At 40.1% G+C, this 19,254-nt stretch overlaps 1 protein-coding gene across 1 annotated transcript; it reads right to left on the bottom strand.

Annotated features, from left to right (window-relative positions):
* Positions 1-6: 6 nt before the first annotated feature.
* LOC132762965 (malignant fibrous histiocytoma-amplified sequence 1 homolog) lies at positions 7-17,476 on the bottom strand. Its single transcript, XM_060756278.2, has 11 exons — positions 16,106-17,476; positions 13,037-13,916; positions 11,699-11,990; positions 10,053-10,242; positions 9,347-9,537; positions 7,800-8,284; positions 6,496-6,653; positions 5,149-5,308; positions 3,562-3,632; positions 1,975-2,075; positions 7-140 (listed from the first exon to the last, which is right to left on the bottom strand). Exons 1-11 carry the CDS (start codon positions 16,122-16,124, stop codon positions 123-125), a joined length of 2,565 nt encoding a protein of 854 aa, XP_060612261.2. The 5' UTR covers positions 16,125-17,476; the 3' UTR covers positions 7-122.
* Positions 17,477-19,254: the final 1,778 nt, after the last annotated feature.

The following is a 19,254-nucleotide window of genomic DNA, read 5'->3' as shown; positions in this document are numbered from 1 at the left end:
GTGAGAAGCATTTTATTAGAATTTAATAACCATGGAGATATAATGAAACATTTGAAGTATTCAGCATGGTGTGAAAGACAGAGCCAGATTTTGGCCAGTGATTTCTCCTACATGGTCAATGGTCATCGGTCCAGGATATTCTGGAAAAAGAAATTGATTGGGGAATGTTGAAAAATATGCATTTTGTCCATAAGAAATCAGTTACTGGCTGAGTTTGTGTAAGAAAATGTCATCTGGCAATGTTTATTGCAGTCTTCTGATAGTTTAATGCAGTGGTTCTCAACCTGTGGTTCCCCAGGTGTTTTGGCCTACAACTCCCAGAAATCCCAGCCAATTTACCAGCTGTTAGCATTTTTGAAGGCCAAAACATCTGGGGACCCACAGGTTGAGAACCACTGGTTTAATGGATGAATACAAGAAGGGCATTCAAGCAGGTAACTATTCTTTCACTGTAAAGGGCTTTGCAATGAAGGTTGTATGTAGCCTTATGACATTTTCCAGAAAGATTTGGCACTGAGCTTGAAAAGTTCCTTTTTAAAATGAGTCCCAGTACTTTCTTATTTTTAAAAAATAGAAACATGCTACCTTTCTGTACTTAGATTTGATAAAAGAATATTCTAAAACTTGAAATAAATAACACTCAAAATGCTTCTGCCAATATCTTTTACTAGTAACTGAAAATAAAACCACAAACTTAAAAATGTTGGTACTTTGAGAAATCCTCTTATCTCCAAGCAACTGCATGCATGCATTTTACCTTTCCGCTCTGGCTTTGAGCCAGGCTAACTAGCTAGTGTTTTATGAAATGTTGGATCTAGCTTGCTTTAGTCAATATCTAACTCCTGGTGTTATGAGTTGATAAAGCTCATATTTGAGAAAGGAGGTTGAAATACACAACTGGCAGCTGTAAAAAGAATTGGGACTCGAAATGGGGAACTCTGATAGCTAGAGTAAAAGGAAAAAATATATAAATAATTAAATTGCATCCTCTTCACGATTGATCAATTCAAATAATACTTGAAATGATGACAACTCTTCCCACTGGGTGGTGGGGGTGGGGGGGGGGTGAAGGGCTGAAGTGGGGAGAGAAAACCTGTTAGACACAAGAGGTTGGTAAATATGGAATTGGGATTGGTAAGGTTAAGTAAATAAGATACATTATATTGAGTGAAAATGTAAGTGACATTTCATTATTTGGATTTATATTACCCTACTTGTGTCTACAATTAATAAAAATGAGTTGATAAAGCTCAACTCAGTCCTAGGCCTCTAGTCTTGGTCAGTAAGCAACATGGGTAGCTCAGGGAATCAACATATTGGGATACTTGCTGTTATTTCTCATACATGCTCCTCATAATTTAGATAATGGGTGTATGTGCTGTTCAGAGTGGAATCTGAGAGGAAAGACAACTTGTTTCGGGGTCATTTGGCAATTAGAGCCAAAACCGTTTTCAGTTGCAACCTCAGTCCATCTGCCTTGCTCTAAATTAGGCTAGAGGTTTACTTATGGCCAAAAGTGGGCAACTGCAAAGGGGGTTGGGAACATTCTCCCTTCCCACCACCCTCAACATCACAGCACTTCTAGTTTTGGGTCTCAGCCTAAAAATCACTTAGTTCCTGTGGTAGTCTGGATGACTGGAAACACATTTGGAAGGGGAGACAAAAATTCACAAGGAGTTGGACTCTCCTTGCTCCTAATTTGAGTGCTCAAAATATGGATGTTGACAAGATCTGACTAAGAGGAAGTTGAGTCAAATCTCCAAATGGGACTATGGGATTTCAGTAGGACTTTCTCTGCATTAGGGTCAAGATGAGGGTGTCTCCAATGGGCAGGTATACCTCCCAACTGCAGTGCAGAGGGATTGTTTTGGATCATGGGTAAGTAAAACTGGAGAAACCGAACTGTGAATAAGAGGATTGTACTATACATTCTCAGGCCCAGAGCAAGGAACAGTTTGAACTTTTAACACATACCTGTCTCTCTACATGAACAGTGCTGGATCCAAAGGTAGCATTGCCGTAGCTGGTGACATAGTAGTGTGCAGGAACCTGGGAGAGATTTTGCTCTCTTGGGACTAAAAGAACAATTAAATGTTTTATTATCAGGCCAGTTAATATACTTATCTGGGGAAACTGAAGAGCATCTTCAGTTTCCCCTGAAGTGTCATTTTAAACATGTAAAGATAACTTGCCCATTTTCTCATCCAAACAAGGGAACCTGAAGTGCTGGAGCAAAACAAAGAACATTCTTGACTGCCATATGTTTGCTTATACTCTTCTGGACCTCATTGTACACACACACGCACACACTGCAAATCACCAATACATTTTTATCCCGGGGATGTTTATAAAAATGTCCTGAAATACCCTACCGATTTCCTGAAAATTTCACAAAGACCGATAGATTTTCCTCTTGAGGAGAAAACCTGGGAAACTGTTATTGCATACCTTCACACACAAAAAATGGTCACTATTTTTGTGAGCAACTAAATCAAGACTATGCATACCTATATACTGGGCAAAGAAAATTATGGATTCACTGATTGATGTACAGGGTTCAAGAGCAAAGCTTTAAAACGTTACAGTTTTGGGACAGCAACTTTCAAAAGCCAGGATCTGGACTAAAATACTTTTAAAATTGTGATGTAAAAGGGGGAATGTCTAAAAAATTTCAAAAGCATTTCACCATACAAGTACCAAAATCAATAAGTAATAAATAAAAAATGTATTGTTTGTAATCACAAGTATATTCCAGCCACCATTCTCTTACATCTGCTTTTTAAAAAAACATTCATAGTTGTTTTTACATCCTCTTACACCAACTCATGGTTGTTCAATCCACTGAAACAAATGCCAAGCTTGTTTGTGGGTTCTCCCTTGAAAAGAAAAGAAAACTAATATCTTCCAATTAGATCCTGGTGCAAAAGACGTATACATAATGCTGAGTCCAGGAATTTGTTATGAGATAATTGAGATCAAAATCTTTCTACACAAAAATCTGCTTTCTTTTTCTCCCTCCCAAAACTTTCTTCATTTTAACCATATAATTAAGCACAGTGGATAATTTTGTTGCTGTTTGTTCAATGGTTTGGACTCTGAAATTCTTGCTAATAACTCATTTACAATCTCACCAAAAATCTAATAGAACATATTGATGTACTTTCAGCTTACTTTTTATCTAAATTTAAAAAAATGTAATACAAAGGGATCTGAGATATATATATATATATATATATATATATATGCACTATTTTATCTCAATATTTCAATAGTGTTCAAAACATGATCTGTCATAAATAATTACTTTGCAGAATATGAAAACTAAGTACAACAACAGTGCAAAATCAAGTTATTGTCAGCAGATAAAAATAATTTAAAGCAAGGGTTCTCAAATCTTGGTCCTCCAGGTTCTTGGACTTCCAACTCCTAGAAGCCCCAACCAGTTTGGCCAGTGCTCAAGAACTATGGCACTCAAAGTCCAAAACATCTTGAGAGCCAAAGCTTGATAAATGTTGATTTAAAGCACCGCACCCTAAGACAGCCCAATGGTTTCATCCTCACCTTTGGGTAACAGCAGCTCAGTGGCAAAGCGATCGGCACATACTCCACAGGTTTTAATTTCTTCTTTTGTCCTTTTATGGGTGGGAGACAGGAGGAAGTAAAAAAAAGGAGTAGACTGACATCCCTAAAACCTTTAGTTTGAGCAATGAAAAACACTCATAATTTTCCAGTTATTTTCTTTCTGATAATACAAGGAGAACAAGCACAGAAAACAAACTAAAATGGCCTCATGTAAAGAATGTGGGATTTCTAAAAAAAAAAAAAACAACCCTCAAAATTAAACTTCAGTTGATGTGAATCAGTCTTCTCAATTACAATAAAGATCTACAGAATGAGAGAGAACAAATCACGCTTACCCAATACTAAATTTCCTTTGACCAGAAGCTGGCCACTTCAAGTGCCTCTGCTGTCACTGTCAGAAGGTCCTCCACTGTGCATGAGGCAGGGCTCAGACTGCATTGTACAAGGTGAGGCAGCAGGGCCATAGCCAGAAAAAAAATTCAGGGGGGGGGGGGGGTTGAAACCTGCCTCTTAGCTCACACTGAGCACAGCAGGGACAGAGCAGCCTTCAATAGCCTGCAGCTCCGCCCCTGTCAACCACCTCCACCAAGTCTGGCCTCCTAAATGAGAACATTCAACACCCCCCTCCCCCCCAACTTGGTTGCTTCGCTACATCGGCTATTGCTGCAAGTAATGACAGTGTGAAGAAATTGTCAATATTTGCTTGACATAGTGCTTGCAGTTCTGGGGGGACTCTTAATTTTTTTGCATCTCATAGACTTAGCATGTGGATTTGGTTAACCAGTTAAAATTCATGAGTAAACCAGGTTTATTTTTTTAACCTGAAAAATTTGGGGGGGGGGGTTGAACCCCTAAGCCCCCCTCCTCACTACAGGTCTGTGAGGCAGCATGTAGTAAGGGGTCTGTGGTTTGCTTTTCTCCACACCCGCATGTTGTGGACTCCACTTTGTACCGCCATTACTGCACCTCGTGGTGCCAGAGTATTTTCCTATATATTATAACTGTATTCTCAATTCACTTCTGACACAATAAATAAATAACCCTTACCCCAAATTAAGGTTTTTAATTTTATGTTGAAGGTGTTTGTTGGCTGCTTGAAAGTTGAGATTGCATATTCTAATACAGCACTTCTCAAACTGTGCTCTGGGGAGGCCTTGGGGCTCCGCGAGAGGCGTTCAGGAGCTCCATGGATGCCCCAACCCCCTTGGGCTTAGAAGAAGAAGAAGAAGAAGAAGAAGACCGGATGGCAATTTGTTGGGCATGCTTTGTGTTTTCCCTGCATGACAGAAGGGGGTTGGACTGGATGGCCCTAGGGGTCTTCCACTGAAATACTGTTAAGTTTTTTTAAAAATTGTTCTTCATGTAAAATATTAGTTTGGTTTGGGGTTTTGTTGGGAGGGGGGATTGCATTGTGTGAATTAGTTCATGCAGAATCACTCTCCATCCATTTGCCACTTGCCTGGCTCCACAAGAAACTTTTGCTTCAAAAAGGGCTCCACAGCTAAAAATGTTTGAGAACTCCTGATCTAACAGATAGAGTCAATGGAAACAGGAGAGACTACTTACACTGTGGTCTTGTCATCCACATCTGGCCAGACAAACTCTGCAGGGCATCCAGCTGTTCGACAAGGCGCTTTTACACAAAGATGGAGACCTGGCCATTCTTCCAACAATTTTTGGTTGATGGAGATTACTGTCATGATGAAGTTCCACGATAATTGGAATCCTTTTAAAAACATACCAAGGGGGGGGGGGGAGAGAAGTTTTTGCACTAGCCATTGGTTTAAGAATCAATAAGAGTGGTTGCATCTATAGCTATGGGGGACTGAACGCATTGGAGAAAAGGAGGAGAGCACCTTTTACGTGCTTATCAAAACAAAAAGGCACAGAAAGACAAAAGAAAAGGAATCTCCCAACGACTCACACCAATACCACACAAGCAATAGAATGGTTACTTAACCTCAGTGTTGCATGCAGGCAAAAAATAAATGCATCATGGGGTATAGCTTGTTTACTGTTAATTCAGCTTCAAGTTATGATGGCCCTAAAAACGAGAGACTTCGACAAGCCCTGGTAATCAGCAATCCTGCATAGATCTTGTAAACTCAGTGCTGCAACTTCCTTAATTGTTTCAATGTACCTGTAATTCGGTACAACCACCATATGCAGGGGACCGGTATTTGTAATTTATCCACTTCTGGGGGGGGGGGGGGAGTGGCCTCTCTAGGAATTCTCTAGTTCTCCAGTGCAACGTTTTGAGTCAAAAGTCAACTTAATGGCAATTAACAACAACAGATTGGGACCATTTTATCAAGCAATTATTGCTACTAATACAATTCTGATATTTCTCATAAGTTCTTCTTGATAGCTTGTTGACTAGTTTGGGAGGCATGAAAAGTTAAACCATCTCAGTACTGGCCCTTATACACTGCACTCTCTTCCAACCAGTATATGTACATTCACACCTGCCTCCAACAAACAAGATTTTTTCTCCCACCCTGGACATTCCACAGATATATAAACCCAAGTTTCCAACAGACCTCACAACCTCTGAGGATGCCTGCCATAGATGCAAGCGAAATGTTAGGAAAGAATGCTTCTAGAACGTGGCCATACAGCCCAAAAAAACCTACAACAACCCAATGATTCTGGCCATGAAAGCCTTCAACAATACATAGTATATGTTTAGCCTCATCACTGCTTGCATTTGTATGTGCCTTGAATCCCTTTTGCAATACTATCTTAACTTACAACGATGATGAATAGTATGTGTGTGCATAGCAACTTTTTAAAACACTGCATGTTTTCATTTTTGTATTTGTTGTACCACATCATCTTTCTTGTTGTACATTGCTCTGTGAGGACATAGTCCTGAAAGGCAGCTAAAAATATTTCAGTTACAGAAGAAAATACCTGCCCTTTCTCTTGGTTTTCTGCACCTGAGTTCAATATAGCTGTATCCTTTTTGGTTGTTTGCTTTGATCAGCAATGGTTTGCCACTGCAGATGAGCAGGCATATTGTTTTTGCAACCCAGTGTGTTGAGTAGAAGGAGCAAGACTTCACCATGAGCCTGGAAAGAGAGAACCATTAGCTAGTACTTTCAGTTGCCATGTAGATGCTACAAAATCACTTCTAAACTATACCAAAATGTAAAGCACAGCACTGTAATTTTCTTCCAGACCTCCCATGAGCCCAACAATGGTTGAAAATAAGGTGAAAATGACCCCCTCCTTAAGAAAACCACACGTGTTTGCATCAGTTCACATGTGACAGAAGAGTCTCCTATCCAGAGATGTCTTAACACTTAAGAGCTAGTCCTCTTACAAGTCCTCCATTTTTCTGTTTCAACACATAAAGAGGCATACCTCCTAACTGCACATTTCTCCACCAGATATACACCAGGTTTGATACATACAAGTAGCAACAGTTGCACACAGCAGCCACTGAGGAGGCTCCCATCTGCCTGCCATCCATCTTTCATTGCAATGATTGGCTCATCCCTGCAAATGATAATTGCTTATGTAAATCGGCTACTTTCTATTATTAAAAGAGCACTGCAACAGCAAAACTGACTGCCTGAAGATCTGAGATCCAAGAGGCCTACTAGTGAAATTCAAGTCTCCATCAGCATACTTATGCTGTTTTCAGGGGGACTCTCTCTACCCACTTCTTCTTTGAGAAGCCATTGGGCTAAAAGTTCAGCTTCATCCCCTAGGTAAGTGAGTGTACTTGGGTGTATTCTGCCTGCTGTTTCACATTCCAGGGCAATAGGGTACCCTTGATATGTGAGAGTAGCCAGAATAGCTCCATGTAAGATGACAGCTCAGGAAATAAACCTCTGCTTGTGAGTAGCTGTGTTTCTACTCCCAGATGAAGGGTGAGCAAGGAGGTACAGGATACCTTGCCCTGTATTGTCTCCAGAAATACATATGCAACCATAATGAGGGGTTATGTCTGCATGTGCCACTAAGAGGTTCCTGGTCACTGTGTCCACACAACTCCTACAAAATCACGAGGTCTACCTTGTAATACTGTTTATCATGTTTTATATATTGCTGTTTTAATTTTTGTGTTTGTGAGTTTATGTATTTTCTATTCATATTGTATTATGTTGAACAGCATCAAATTGTTGCCAAGTATTAGCCACTCTGAGTCCCTCAGTGAGGGAGAGAGCACAGGATAGAAAACAAAGTAAATAAATACAATAAAGTAATACCTTTGGAAGAAACCCTCTGGAATCTCAGGAGAAAAGTACAGGCGGATATGAAGATCCTCCACATGATCTCCTCCCCACACCATGGATACTTCCTCACTCTGGTTAAGGTAGGTAGGAAATAAGTAGAGTGCTTCCTCTTTGTGGCCTTGCACAATTTCCCATGGCTGCCCAGGCACAAAGGGCCTGGCTCTGGGACTGAGTCCCCTTGCATTTCTGACCTCCAGGCAGATCTCAAAGTGTTCCAGCAGGCTGAAGAGCTTCCCCTTCTTGGACCTGGTACCCGCCATTTCCTCAAAAAGATCCCTCATGCCATCCATGCAGAGCTGGTGCTTGAGTAAAGCCCTTATGGCTCTCTGGCACAGCATGGCCTTAGACTTAAATGTCCATACCCAGTTGGCCCGGTCTCGGATAGTTGCATGCTCTCCTATCAAGATGTCTACAGAAATGTTTTCCAGTTGTTTAATCAGGCCATACCGGACAAGGGTCTAGAAGAGCAGAAACATTTTTTAAAAAATGATTGAGATGCAGTCCATCACATACGAGGTGTAGTCTTATAGTTTACCTTAGAAGAACTGGAAGAAAGTTAATCAGGCTCTAGGGTGAGATGACCAGGTGATTTGAAGAAAGCATGGGGGAAGACACTAAGTTGGTATTCATTTCAGTACAAGCCACACCGCAGGACAGAAGGTAGTCCTCCTTCAGTTTTTACACTATTCCAGGTTTTGTAATGTCTCTCTCACAAAATATACAACAGAGGGGAAAGAATATAAAACAATGGCTCCAGACCTTTTTGGAGTAGAAAGCAATGCTCCCTGTCTGGATGAAGAGGCATCATTAATTTCATTAGTTTCTGTATTTCCCCTGAATTTTGTATATATTAAACTATTTGAAAGCAAAGGTGTCACTATGTGGACTATTTCAGATTTTAGGGTTTCAGAATTCCAAATAAGGGATGCTCAACCTGTATTAATCACTAATATCCCATTAGTGTTCAATAGGAAACAATAAAGCAGGAGAAAACTTCAGAAAAAAAAGCAAAACAAAAACATGGCTGTGGAACCAAGCATTTGAGCAGTAAGCAGGACAAGAAACTAATACGGATTATGTGCAATTGTTCTTTTATATTGGAACGGCCTGGACCATGTTTCTGGATCATGTGATTTTAATGTTTATATTAATATGTTTTTAATCCCATGTTTTAATTTTTAAATGTAGTTACACTATATGATGTAATTGATAGTTTTATGTTGCTGTTGTTTTATGTTAAGTTTTCATGTTTTGGAAGGCATTGAATTTTGCTGTGAATATGCTAGAAACTGCTTAGAGTCCCCAAGGGTGAGAAAAGCAGTATATAAGTGAAGTCAAGAAATAAAGTAAATAAATTAATGCTATATGGCACTTCTTGTGTGAGAGTATAATGGGAGAAATTTGGCTGTGGAAAATAGGAATCCTGAGGGGTAAATATACAGTAAAATAGTACACTTGTAGGCTCAATTTTCATTCACTTCTAACAGTGGAAGCAACTAAGGACACTCAATGATACTCACTTTGAATATGGTTATCAGAATGGCTGGACGTAGAAAAACTGTGCTTTCCAGATGCTTGACTTCTTCATACCATACAATCAGTCCAATACGGTGAAGGTACCGTAGGATGTCTCGCATAAGTTCTCCATTCAAGTGAGTCAGTTGACGTACCCAGGATAGCTCACTGTGCAAGAGGCTGAGCTCCATCATCCCTAAAGGATCAAGACAGGAAGTGGTTTTTTAATTAACTTTATTGAAAAAGTTTTAAAAGTTACATTAAAGTAAAAAAAAAGTGAACCAAAAAAAAAAGAAATACTGTACAAAGCAGAAACACAAAATGCCAAGAAAAAGAAAAATGTAGAAGGGGCCTAAGACTTGAATCCTCACTGGGTTATCATGGGCAAGTCACACACTCACATGTCTGCATCCACAACCAGTGACTATTTTATTTAATAAATTGTATAATTAGATCAAATTGTATTCTGTTTTCACTCAAGTTTTAATGCTTTATAAATTGACATCTGCCTTAAATTTAGGATGGTTGCAAATCTATGTAAGCTTAACATCTTGACATCCAAGATGATCCAAGTATTTTCTATTATCTCAATACTTGCTACTGGTTTAATTCTCATTGCTTTTGGGAGGGTTTTATTACCGCGCACATTAATCTGAAAAGGGAGTGGGAAGAGAGGGGTGCTAGAGAATGATCAAGAGAAACGATACTTGCCATGCTCTGCCACTTCTTGACTGTTTTGCACAATATCCACAATTGCAGCTTCGACTTGTTTATAGATAGGAGGAAGCACTTGGATGATATTAGGAAATATTTCTTCATTCTTGACATGGTCCAAAATTGTACCTTCAAGTATTTTAATGTCTTGGTAATCCAAGCAATTGACACAAACAAGGTCTAAAATCTGGGGTGGAAAATACACATGAATGCACACACACACACATAGAAGCAACACTTCAAATGCTTGACAGCATGCAACAGAGGAAAAATATTTAAAACTGATTGTAGGAGCTTCTAGGGGCTCCACCCCAGTTTTTCTGGAGTGTCATTTGGTGCAGGGAGGGAGAAGGACATGTCTGGCACACCAAGGCAATTCACAGCAGGCCAAAGCAGGAATTACTTCTTCCCACAGCATGAAACTCACTGCTACAAGGTATTATAAAAACTTTGAAACTTTGCTTGTGTAGACCATATTAGCTGGAGGGATCCTGGAGGTCATTTCACACTACACATTTATAGTGCTATGATTCCACTTTAATTGCCATGGCTGCATCCCGTGGCATCCTAGGATGTGTGCTTAGTCAGAGATGCCAAAGGAGCTCTCTAAGGAGTCAAAAATATTCCTCCCTGAACTGCAAATCACAACATTTAATAGGATGTCACAATTGTAGTAAAAGTGGAATCCACAGTACTATAATTTTGCAATGTGAAAGGACTCTGGGAATTATAGTCCAAGAAGCAATTTACCAATACTATGTGTTTTTGGAGATGACTGGGGTAAACTGTAGCGATGACGCAGATATCTGAACTGGATTGGGATTGTGTAATAGTTGGTCTATTTTAACCTTTGTTTTTAACTTTGTTTTTAACTTTTGTGGTATGAAGTTTTACCTTGGCATTTTAATGATGATATTTTAATTACTTTTAACTTTTAATTTAATCAAGTCCTAATTGTGTTTTAATGTACGTTAGTTCATTATTACAGGAGTTTTAGGATAGTTATTAGTGATTAGTGTTTATCTGTGTACTTTTTGGTTTTTTGGGTTTTTTTCTTTTACTGTTAATACGGTCAGTGGACAAATCATTAAGCTTTTACCTAATTTCGCCCATACTCTGAGGTATGATGATGCTCACAAGGCAAATGAATTAAGAATAAGTCTGTATGCCTCTTGCAGGTGGTGGGAAAATATGTCTTCAAACACTGCTATGGGACAGGTGGCACCTCTCAGAGGTCTAGTAGTTGCTGACCATTCACTGGAGATGAGTAGCAAACTAACAGTTAGGTGAAATACTGTTCAATCCTTCCCACCCACAGCTCAATTGATTTCATGCATTGTTAAAATACAATAATGATTAAGAGAGCAGTTATAGCAGATATGTACACTTTTTGGAATTTAATTATATTTCTTTCTGTTTTCCTATCAGTTGGTGACAGATTATATGTTAGTGATGCAGTGAATTTGCTTCAATTGGATTTAAAAGTGCTTATTTATGCGGTATGGCAGATCACTTTGAATGGCTCCCTCAAATCATGGACTTGAAAAACCAGGAGCAGATTCACTGACATGGCAGCTATCAGTTACCACTGAACAGGTTTTTGGACAAACTAAATACACCCCATACATCATCATATTCCTCACCGTAAGGGTGTGTGTCTCCATTTCTTTCAGTCTATTCCATTGATCCACATAGAACTCTGACTCCTCATTTTCCTCCAGGTTGGCAATGAGGTGGGCAAGGTTGATCCTCCTCTCCTCTAGCATGGCCTGGATCTTGTCCATTATGTCCTCTTTCTTTTCCTCAACTTCCTTCTCATCACAGGCATCTATATGGGTCCCCACAGGAAGGACCACAGAGTCTGGCACTCGCATGAAGAGGTTGTTAATCCAGAAACCAACAAGCTCCTTGAAGGAGTCATTGTTCAGTTGGTACCTACAAAAGTAAAAGGTTAGGAAAAATGCTAAATACCAACCAACTGGGATGGCCATACAAAGATGGATCTCTGCTGCACTTGGTAGCCAAGATCTTTAGAGTTGTTTTGGAGTATGGGTTATATATCAGGGCATGCCATGACAATAAATTCAGTAATTATAAATTGTCAGCCTTCTGCAATCAGTTGGGTCAGGGACATGCCACAGTGCTTCCTCTGAAGTTCTGAAATTTCTGGCCCAAAGCTGTTGGGGATTTTGTATGTCAACACCAGGACCTTGAATTGAGCTCAGAAGCAAATTCGAAGCCAGCTCAGTTCTTGCAGGATTGATGTTATATGGTCTCTAAAATGCACACTTAACACAAGCCTGACTGCTGCATTTTGTCCAGGCTACAGCTTTCCAAGGGCAGCCCCACATAGACTACATTATAGTATTGAGAGATAACTAAGGCATGAATCCCTATGGCCAAATCTGCCTTCCCCAATAAAGGGCACCACTGGCACACCAGCAGAAGCTGGGTAAAGGCACTAGTGGCCACTGCAGAAACCTGGCTTTCCAGGAGTAGCACCCAGGAGTCCTCCTCATTGGCTATGCTATCTGAGAATCCTAGACTTCCCCTCAAACATCAGAATGGCCTCATGATCTTCATCTCTGGGTTACAGTGAAATATACAAAAAAGCTTTGGGGGGGGGGGTGACTTTTTGGAGAAGGAATACAATAGTCCAGAATCTCACAGCCACTTGGCCACAAATACACTGGCTGAAGATTCTCTGACTTTGAACTTGTAATCAAAAATATGTTCTAAACTCTGTCTACAATGCCAATGAGATAGCAGTAAGCTAATGGGAGTGGAAATTATAATCAGCTTCACTTGTGAGACAGGACCTCTTTACCATGAGAACAAATCTAACTGATGTTAAAAAAATTAAAGTCCATTTGTTTCAAGTAGGAAAAAGGAGCATAATTCCCACCAAACTAGTGGGAATTAAAAACTATGCTGTCTAAGATCCTGCCTCAAGTTTGTCAGGTGGGCAAGAGAATACCTACTGTTGAAAGTTAATGACCAAGATGACAAGTGCCTGTGGAGTGATGAACACATGGTGGGTCATGTAATATTCCAGCTGGCCAGCAAAGTCCCAAAAGAGAAACATGAAACCTTCGATATGGAATTTACTGATGTCAATTCCAACTGTTCGCTCTTCTTCTGATAGCTGAACTGTTTGTCTTTGCTTCAGGCTTTTGCATATGGTAGACTTCCCTGCTAAGGAAGACCCCAAGAACAGTGTCTTTATCCGCCTCTCCTCTTCAGCCTGACAGTTCTTCAACTGATTGAAGTAGCTGATGATCTGCCCGATTCCTCCAGCACACACCTCAAAAGGGGGTTCTCTCAGTGGGTTCCCATTTACCTTGAACATCTTCAGTGGCACTACTTGGAACATCTCTACAGGAAGCCGTCGCAACATATTATTCTGTACATAAAATTCTTGCAGGCTCCTAAGCTCCAAGATCACCAAAGGGATGGTTTGGAAAAGGTTGTTGGACAGGTTGAGATACTGGAGACTTTTGCTGCTGGAAGCCAAGTCCTTGGGGAGACCATCTAAGCGGTTATTGTTCAATCGGAGATGCTTCAACTTTGGTAAATAGGAAAAGACTCCTTCTGGTATAGTTCGGATTTGGTTCTGATTGAGTTCCAGCTTCTCTAGATGGATCAAGTTCCTGATTTCCTCTGGGAAGTCTGTTATGTCATTTTTTGACAAAATAAGCTTTTTCAGGTTATAAAGCTTTGAGATCCCAGTGAGGTATTTCAATTTGTTCCGGTCCAAATTCAAGTTCTCGGTGTTGCTGTTCTGCAAGACTTCAAGAGGCAGCACTCGGAGCCTGAGTCTGGAAAGAGTAATTTCACTGGAACGCTCACTTTGCCCTTGCCCTGGTTAACAGAGGAGGAGAGATTGCTTGGATTACAATCTTAAAACATCCTTGAGGCTGTTTTAATAACACAGTCCAACAAAAATATTGTTTATTGGTGGCGTGGTTTTTAAGCCTGTTTATGATGTTATTTGGAGTGCTGATTCAGAAAATTGCATCAGATCCAGGTTTGTTTTTTTTTTACATATGGTTGTCATGGTTTTCTATGGTGAGTAGATGGCAACTGGTATGTGCCATATCTCCTGTATCTCAACAATGACAGCTGATAGGGGGAAACTGATGCCATTGATGGAACCAGCATGTCAAATATGCTCAGAAGGGGTAACATTTGAACCACCAAAATGGGTGTTGGTCAGTTCCTTCCAAGTTAATAATTTTCCAGATATAGTGCTAAAAAAATTATAGTTGGTCCTTTGTTGCCACAGACTTTCCATCCATGAATTCAACTGTATTATTTTAAATCAAACGTTGGTTTTGTCATTTTATATTACACCATTGTATATATAATAAGACTTGAACATTGATGGATTATGGACTCCCAGACTCTTTACCGTCATCATTGGTAAAGAGTCTGGGAGTCCTTTTGGACCCTCTGCTGACAGTGGAGGCCCAGGTCTCCGCCGTGAGCAGAACCGCCTTCTTTCACCTGCGGCACGCTAGACGGCTGGCCCCCTACCTGTCCAGGAACAACCTAGCTACAGTGATCCAGGCCACGGTCATCTCAAGACTGGACTACTGTAATGCCCTCTACATTGGCCTCCCTCTGTCGGTGATTCGGAAGCTCAAGTTGGTACAAAACGCAGCTGCTCGGCTTCTTGCGGGAATTCCAATGAGATGCCACATAACACCAATCTTACTACAGCTGCATTGGTTACCAATTGAGCACCGGATCACTTTCAAAGTGATGGTACTCACCTTTAAGGCCTTGCATGGTCTGGGGCCAATGTATCTGAGGGATCGTCTCACCCCCTACCAACCCCAGAGATCCCTCCGCTCTGAGGACCAAGATCTATTGGAGGTCCCCAGTGTCAAGACCTTGCGTCTAGCGGCAACCAGACGCAGAGCCTTCACAGCAGTGGCGCCATCAGTCTGGAATGCTCTGCCACCTGAGGTTCGTGCCCTGCGGGACTTACCAGCTTTCCGCAGGGCATGTAAGACATACCTGTTCCGACAGGCTTTTAATGTTTGATACTGTTGTTTTAAAATTGTTTTAAATTGCTTTTAAACTTTGTTAGATTTTAGCTATTCTTGTAAGCTGCTCCGAGCCCCAGGGGAGTGGCGGCATATAAGTTTAAATAATAAATAAATAAATAAATAAATAAATAAATAAATAAATAATGGTATCTACAGAGGGTTCTGGAACCAAACTCCATGGGACACCAATGGACTTTACTTCACATAACAAAATGTTGCACTTTGATTCATGAGAATGCAATTCAGGAAACATTTAATGTGTGAGTTAACATCTAAATATTGTATCTTCCATGGATCTCTCAGACAGGCTGAAATATTGATCCTCAGTCAGTTTTGAATGGGTGTTTTACTGCATATATAAACATATCTCTTGATACACCAAAGAGCCAAGAAAAATATGAAGACAAACAATTGAAAACCTGTGTGGGGACAGTATTTTAGTCTGTGTGCTCCTTAAGACCTTCACCAGCCCCTTGAACTCCAATTTCAAAAAAGTGTGATTTTCCTAAAACTGTACCCAAATGCCTGAAACACATACATGCAGAAAAATTGGTTTCTGCTGCTGCTGAGATAGCCCAAGAAGAGAAACTGTCCCCAGTGAAGGAGTGAGCAAGCAAGAAGCAGATAAAGATTCCTCTGCCCCCATTCTCCCAGAGTATTGATTTGAGGAAAAGTTTTAAGTTCTTATAAAGACTGAATCAGAACCAGGTTGATACAGTTGTTAAGAGTGTTAGACTAAGACACTGGGAGTTGAGGGTTCAGATCCTCAACCACATGTTGAATGACCTCAGATAAGTCACACTTTCTCAGTCTCAGATGAAGACAAAGGCAAGCCCTCTTGAACAAATTCTGCCAAGAAAACCCTGTGATAGGTTAGCCTTGGAGGGAATCAAAAGTCCCCTGTTCCCAAAATGCTTTTAGCCCTAGGAGTGCAGCCAGGGGGTGCTTCTCTCTCCTGTAAACAGCAATCAGTACAAATCAAAGACTGGTACTCACTAGATCCATGTTGGGCCATGTTTTTGTCCTTCTGTTCTCTCTTTAGCAAACGGAATCCTAGACAGCAAAATACCTTAAAGGCACCAAATTGTGTCTGATCTTGAAAGCTATGCAGGGTCACTTGGATTGTAGACTCCAAATAAGTACCAGGTTCTACAGGCTGTATTTTAGAGGAAGAAATTGGCAAAACCACATTTGGGTGTTTCTTGTCTTAAAAACTATGAAATTCATAGCCATTTGCTTTCAATTCCTCAATTTGGCAGAAAATGCTTTTAACTCCACCTTCTTTTTCCCACAGTCCACTTCAAAACGACTACACATTAACAATTCCCACCCTACACACAATGGAAAAAAGGAAGTACAAAGTGCTCACTATGAAAGAAAATTGCCCTCAAAATAGCTATTTCCCTGTATATAAAGTTGCAAAAGTGTTTTCTTCTTCACATTCCCCTGCTTGTGGCCTTCTTTCTTGAAGATATAGTGTTGCTTTAAATCTACTGACTTTCTAGTGATAATATCTGTTCCCTGTGAATGGAGATATACATTACATTACATGTAATACAATTGCATTACATTATTTTTGTGGCTTTCAAAAGATGAGCAGAAGTCTGAGCAGGGGCGGGCTGTGAGGGAGAGAGAGGGGGGGGGGGGGGAATCTTGCCTTTCAGATTTGTCTATTAGCCTCATTTAGCAGGGCTGAAGGTGAGATTGTGTTATAGTCCAAAATGTGTGGACAGTCAATTATTCTGACACAGGAAATCTTGTCAGTCAATACTAGATCTTGTGTATTTTCTCTCAGTTGATAGTTGTTTAATTACATGTGCTGCTACTGTCATCATTGTTCTTTATTATGTAATCACTTTCTGGATGTTATTAACATAGGTGCCAAAAACACTAAAATCCTCAGGGAACTTCTCTGAATGCTCTTTGTGCACATGTATCCTGAATGAGTTTTAAGCCCTTCCTTACAAAGAGATTGCCCTGTAGGTCCTGTTTTGTTGTTTTTTCGTGTCAGGAGCTACTTGAGAGACTGCAAGTCACTGCGATACAATGCTTGCTTCTATGGGTTTTCCTATGCTGGTTGAGTTTGCATTAATGGCTTTACTCGATCCCTTGCGCAGATCACCTTGAAAGACACATGGGGACTGTAGCCCCAACAGAGGAGCAAGTATAGAAGCAATACAATTATGGCGGATAAGAGAATCCCTACAAGTCATCTTCAATCTCCTTCAACTGAATGCTCTTCAGATGCTTTGGACTACAACTCCCAGTGTTCCTGATAATTGTCCATGCTGTGATGAAGGTTCAATTAGACCACTTGCTGCAACTGATCTTCAACATACCTTTTCAACAAGGTATGTTGAAGTTCAAGAATACCTTGTCACAACCTATTGCTTCGGCACTAAAATAAAAGTGAGATCTCACTTTCCATCAAGCACAGCCTTCTGAATACATGCTCTGGGAAGGAAGAACTTGTAATATTCAGTCAATCTGGAACTTGCTCACAATTGTGTTAGCTCTTCTATGGTAAAATGTTCTATGTAAGAGAGTGCAAGCGAAATGCTCGATGTTTCTCAGAAGCGATTTTAAGTATCTCCTGTTTGTGAAGAATCCTAAACAGCATGAAATACATCCTAGATATCAAACATAATTGTTTTTCAAAGACAGCAGAACCACAGAATTATTATTAGAAGCTCCTGAAAGGACCATGTAGATTTTATCCAATATCTACATACTGGATACTGTGTAAGAGGAATGACATTATAAGTAGACTATCTTATGTCTTGGTTCACTAAACGTGCTGTGTGGCTTTGGCTTTTACAGTACTACTAAAATACAGCAGTGAGAAAGTTACATTTATCAGGCCAGTACGGTGATTGGGGACCAATGTTCTGTACTGAAAATCTTGCAGGGGTAGCACAGACTGCAAAGAAAGTAAACAGAAGTATTTGAAGTCCATTTCTGTATTTGAAGCAAAGCCATGGTTTATTTGGTTTCCTGTGCATGTTAAATGGTAAGAGAGGCCCTTGAACTTATTTAAAAGGAGAACTGCAGTTCCTGGAATGTTCCAGGAGCTACAATTCAGTTTTTCCCTAGAAAAAAAATTCCACCCATTTTAAATGGGACTCAGAGGGAATCTGGGCAGGGGAAGGGAACACAGAATGCAAAAATGGTCTTGGAAGGCTACATTCTTCCCCTAAGGCCACACTGGGCTGACCTTGTGCTAAATAAACAAGCTATAATTTATGATATTTAACAGAAAGTGCATTCTTTGCACAGATCTCTAACTTATTAACTCATGATAGCAAATGAAGTAAAATGTAATTGGAAGCAGCAGCAGATCAATTACATGGTGGTGTAGTATCGTACATGAGTAATGAATTTATCATCCTTCTTTCTGCCATCTGCATTCATTCCTCTCTATACTACTTTCATCAATGTGAATTAAAAGCTTAGGGAAATGCCTAATTCTAAAGGAAGCACCAGCTTAGCTGGAGCTCTCACAAAAGATTTAGGAGATTCTCCAGCCTCAATTAGCATGTTGATGACAACAAGTGTATGCGACGTTATACCCAAATTGATGTCTATGCATATGTATGTCTGAACAAATACATTGCCAGAAATATTAAAAATTAACTGGGAATTTTTTATTACAAAAGTGTGAGTCAAGCATTGAAAGAGTTAGTAGGTCAAAGCCTGATGGAGTTAGTGGGCCAAAGCTAGTGTTGTCCTGAGGAGTGGGAGGTAAACCTCTGTGTGAGAGAAGCCTCATGTTTAAAGCTCTAGTGTGTGAAGGCTGCTGCGTGTAAAGCTACTATGTATTTATTTGTGTTATAGAAACCTTGTTATTGTAAATAGTGCAACTATATTATTTGACTACAAAGAAAAGCCTTCTATGGAAGGTACAACACTGATCTGTGTGATTTTGTTATTTTTATCACTTTGGTCTACTGGTTTGCTGGTCATGCTCCTGCTAATAAGTTACTCTGCTGTACATTTATGAGGAGGGTCTTTTGTTATTAAGCCCACTCCCCCAACATACATACCATCCAACAGTCAGTTCCTGATTCACAAGTCCCAGAAATTGTATGCTGGGCTATTTTGCAAGAAATACTTTTGTTTAGTTTAGCATACTTAATCAAAGAATC

Source organism: Anolis sagrei, chromosome 1 (genome assembly GCF_037176765.1).
Source record: "Anolis sagrei isolate rAnoSag1 chromosome 1, rAnoSag1.mat, whole genome shotgun sequence".
NCBI lineage: Eukaryota > Metazoa > Chordata > Lepidosauria > Squamata > Dactyloidae > Anolis > Anolis sagrei.
This window is presented reverse-complemented; position numbering and strand designations above follow the sequence as displayed.

Bases quoted from the DNA above. Each gene is read 5' to 3' on its own strand.
- LOC132762965 (XM_060756278.2), bottom strand. The intron at 9,538-10,052 runs GCAAGTATCGTT...TTGATCCTTTAG, and splicing joins TCAAGAAGTGGCAGAGCATG to GGATGATGGAGCTCAGCCTC. The intron at 5,309-6,495 runs GTATTTTCTTCT...TGTTTTTAAAAG, and splicing joins AAAACCAAGAGAAAGGGCAG to GATTCCAATTATCGTGGAAC.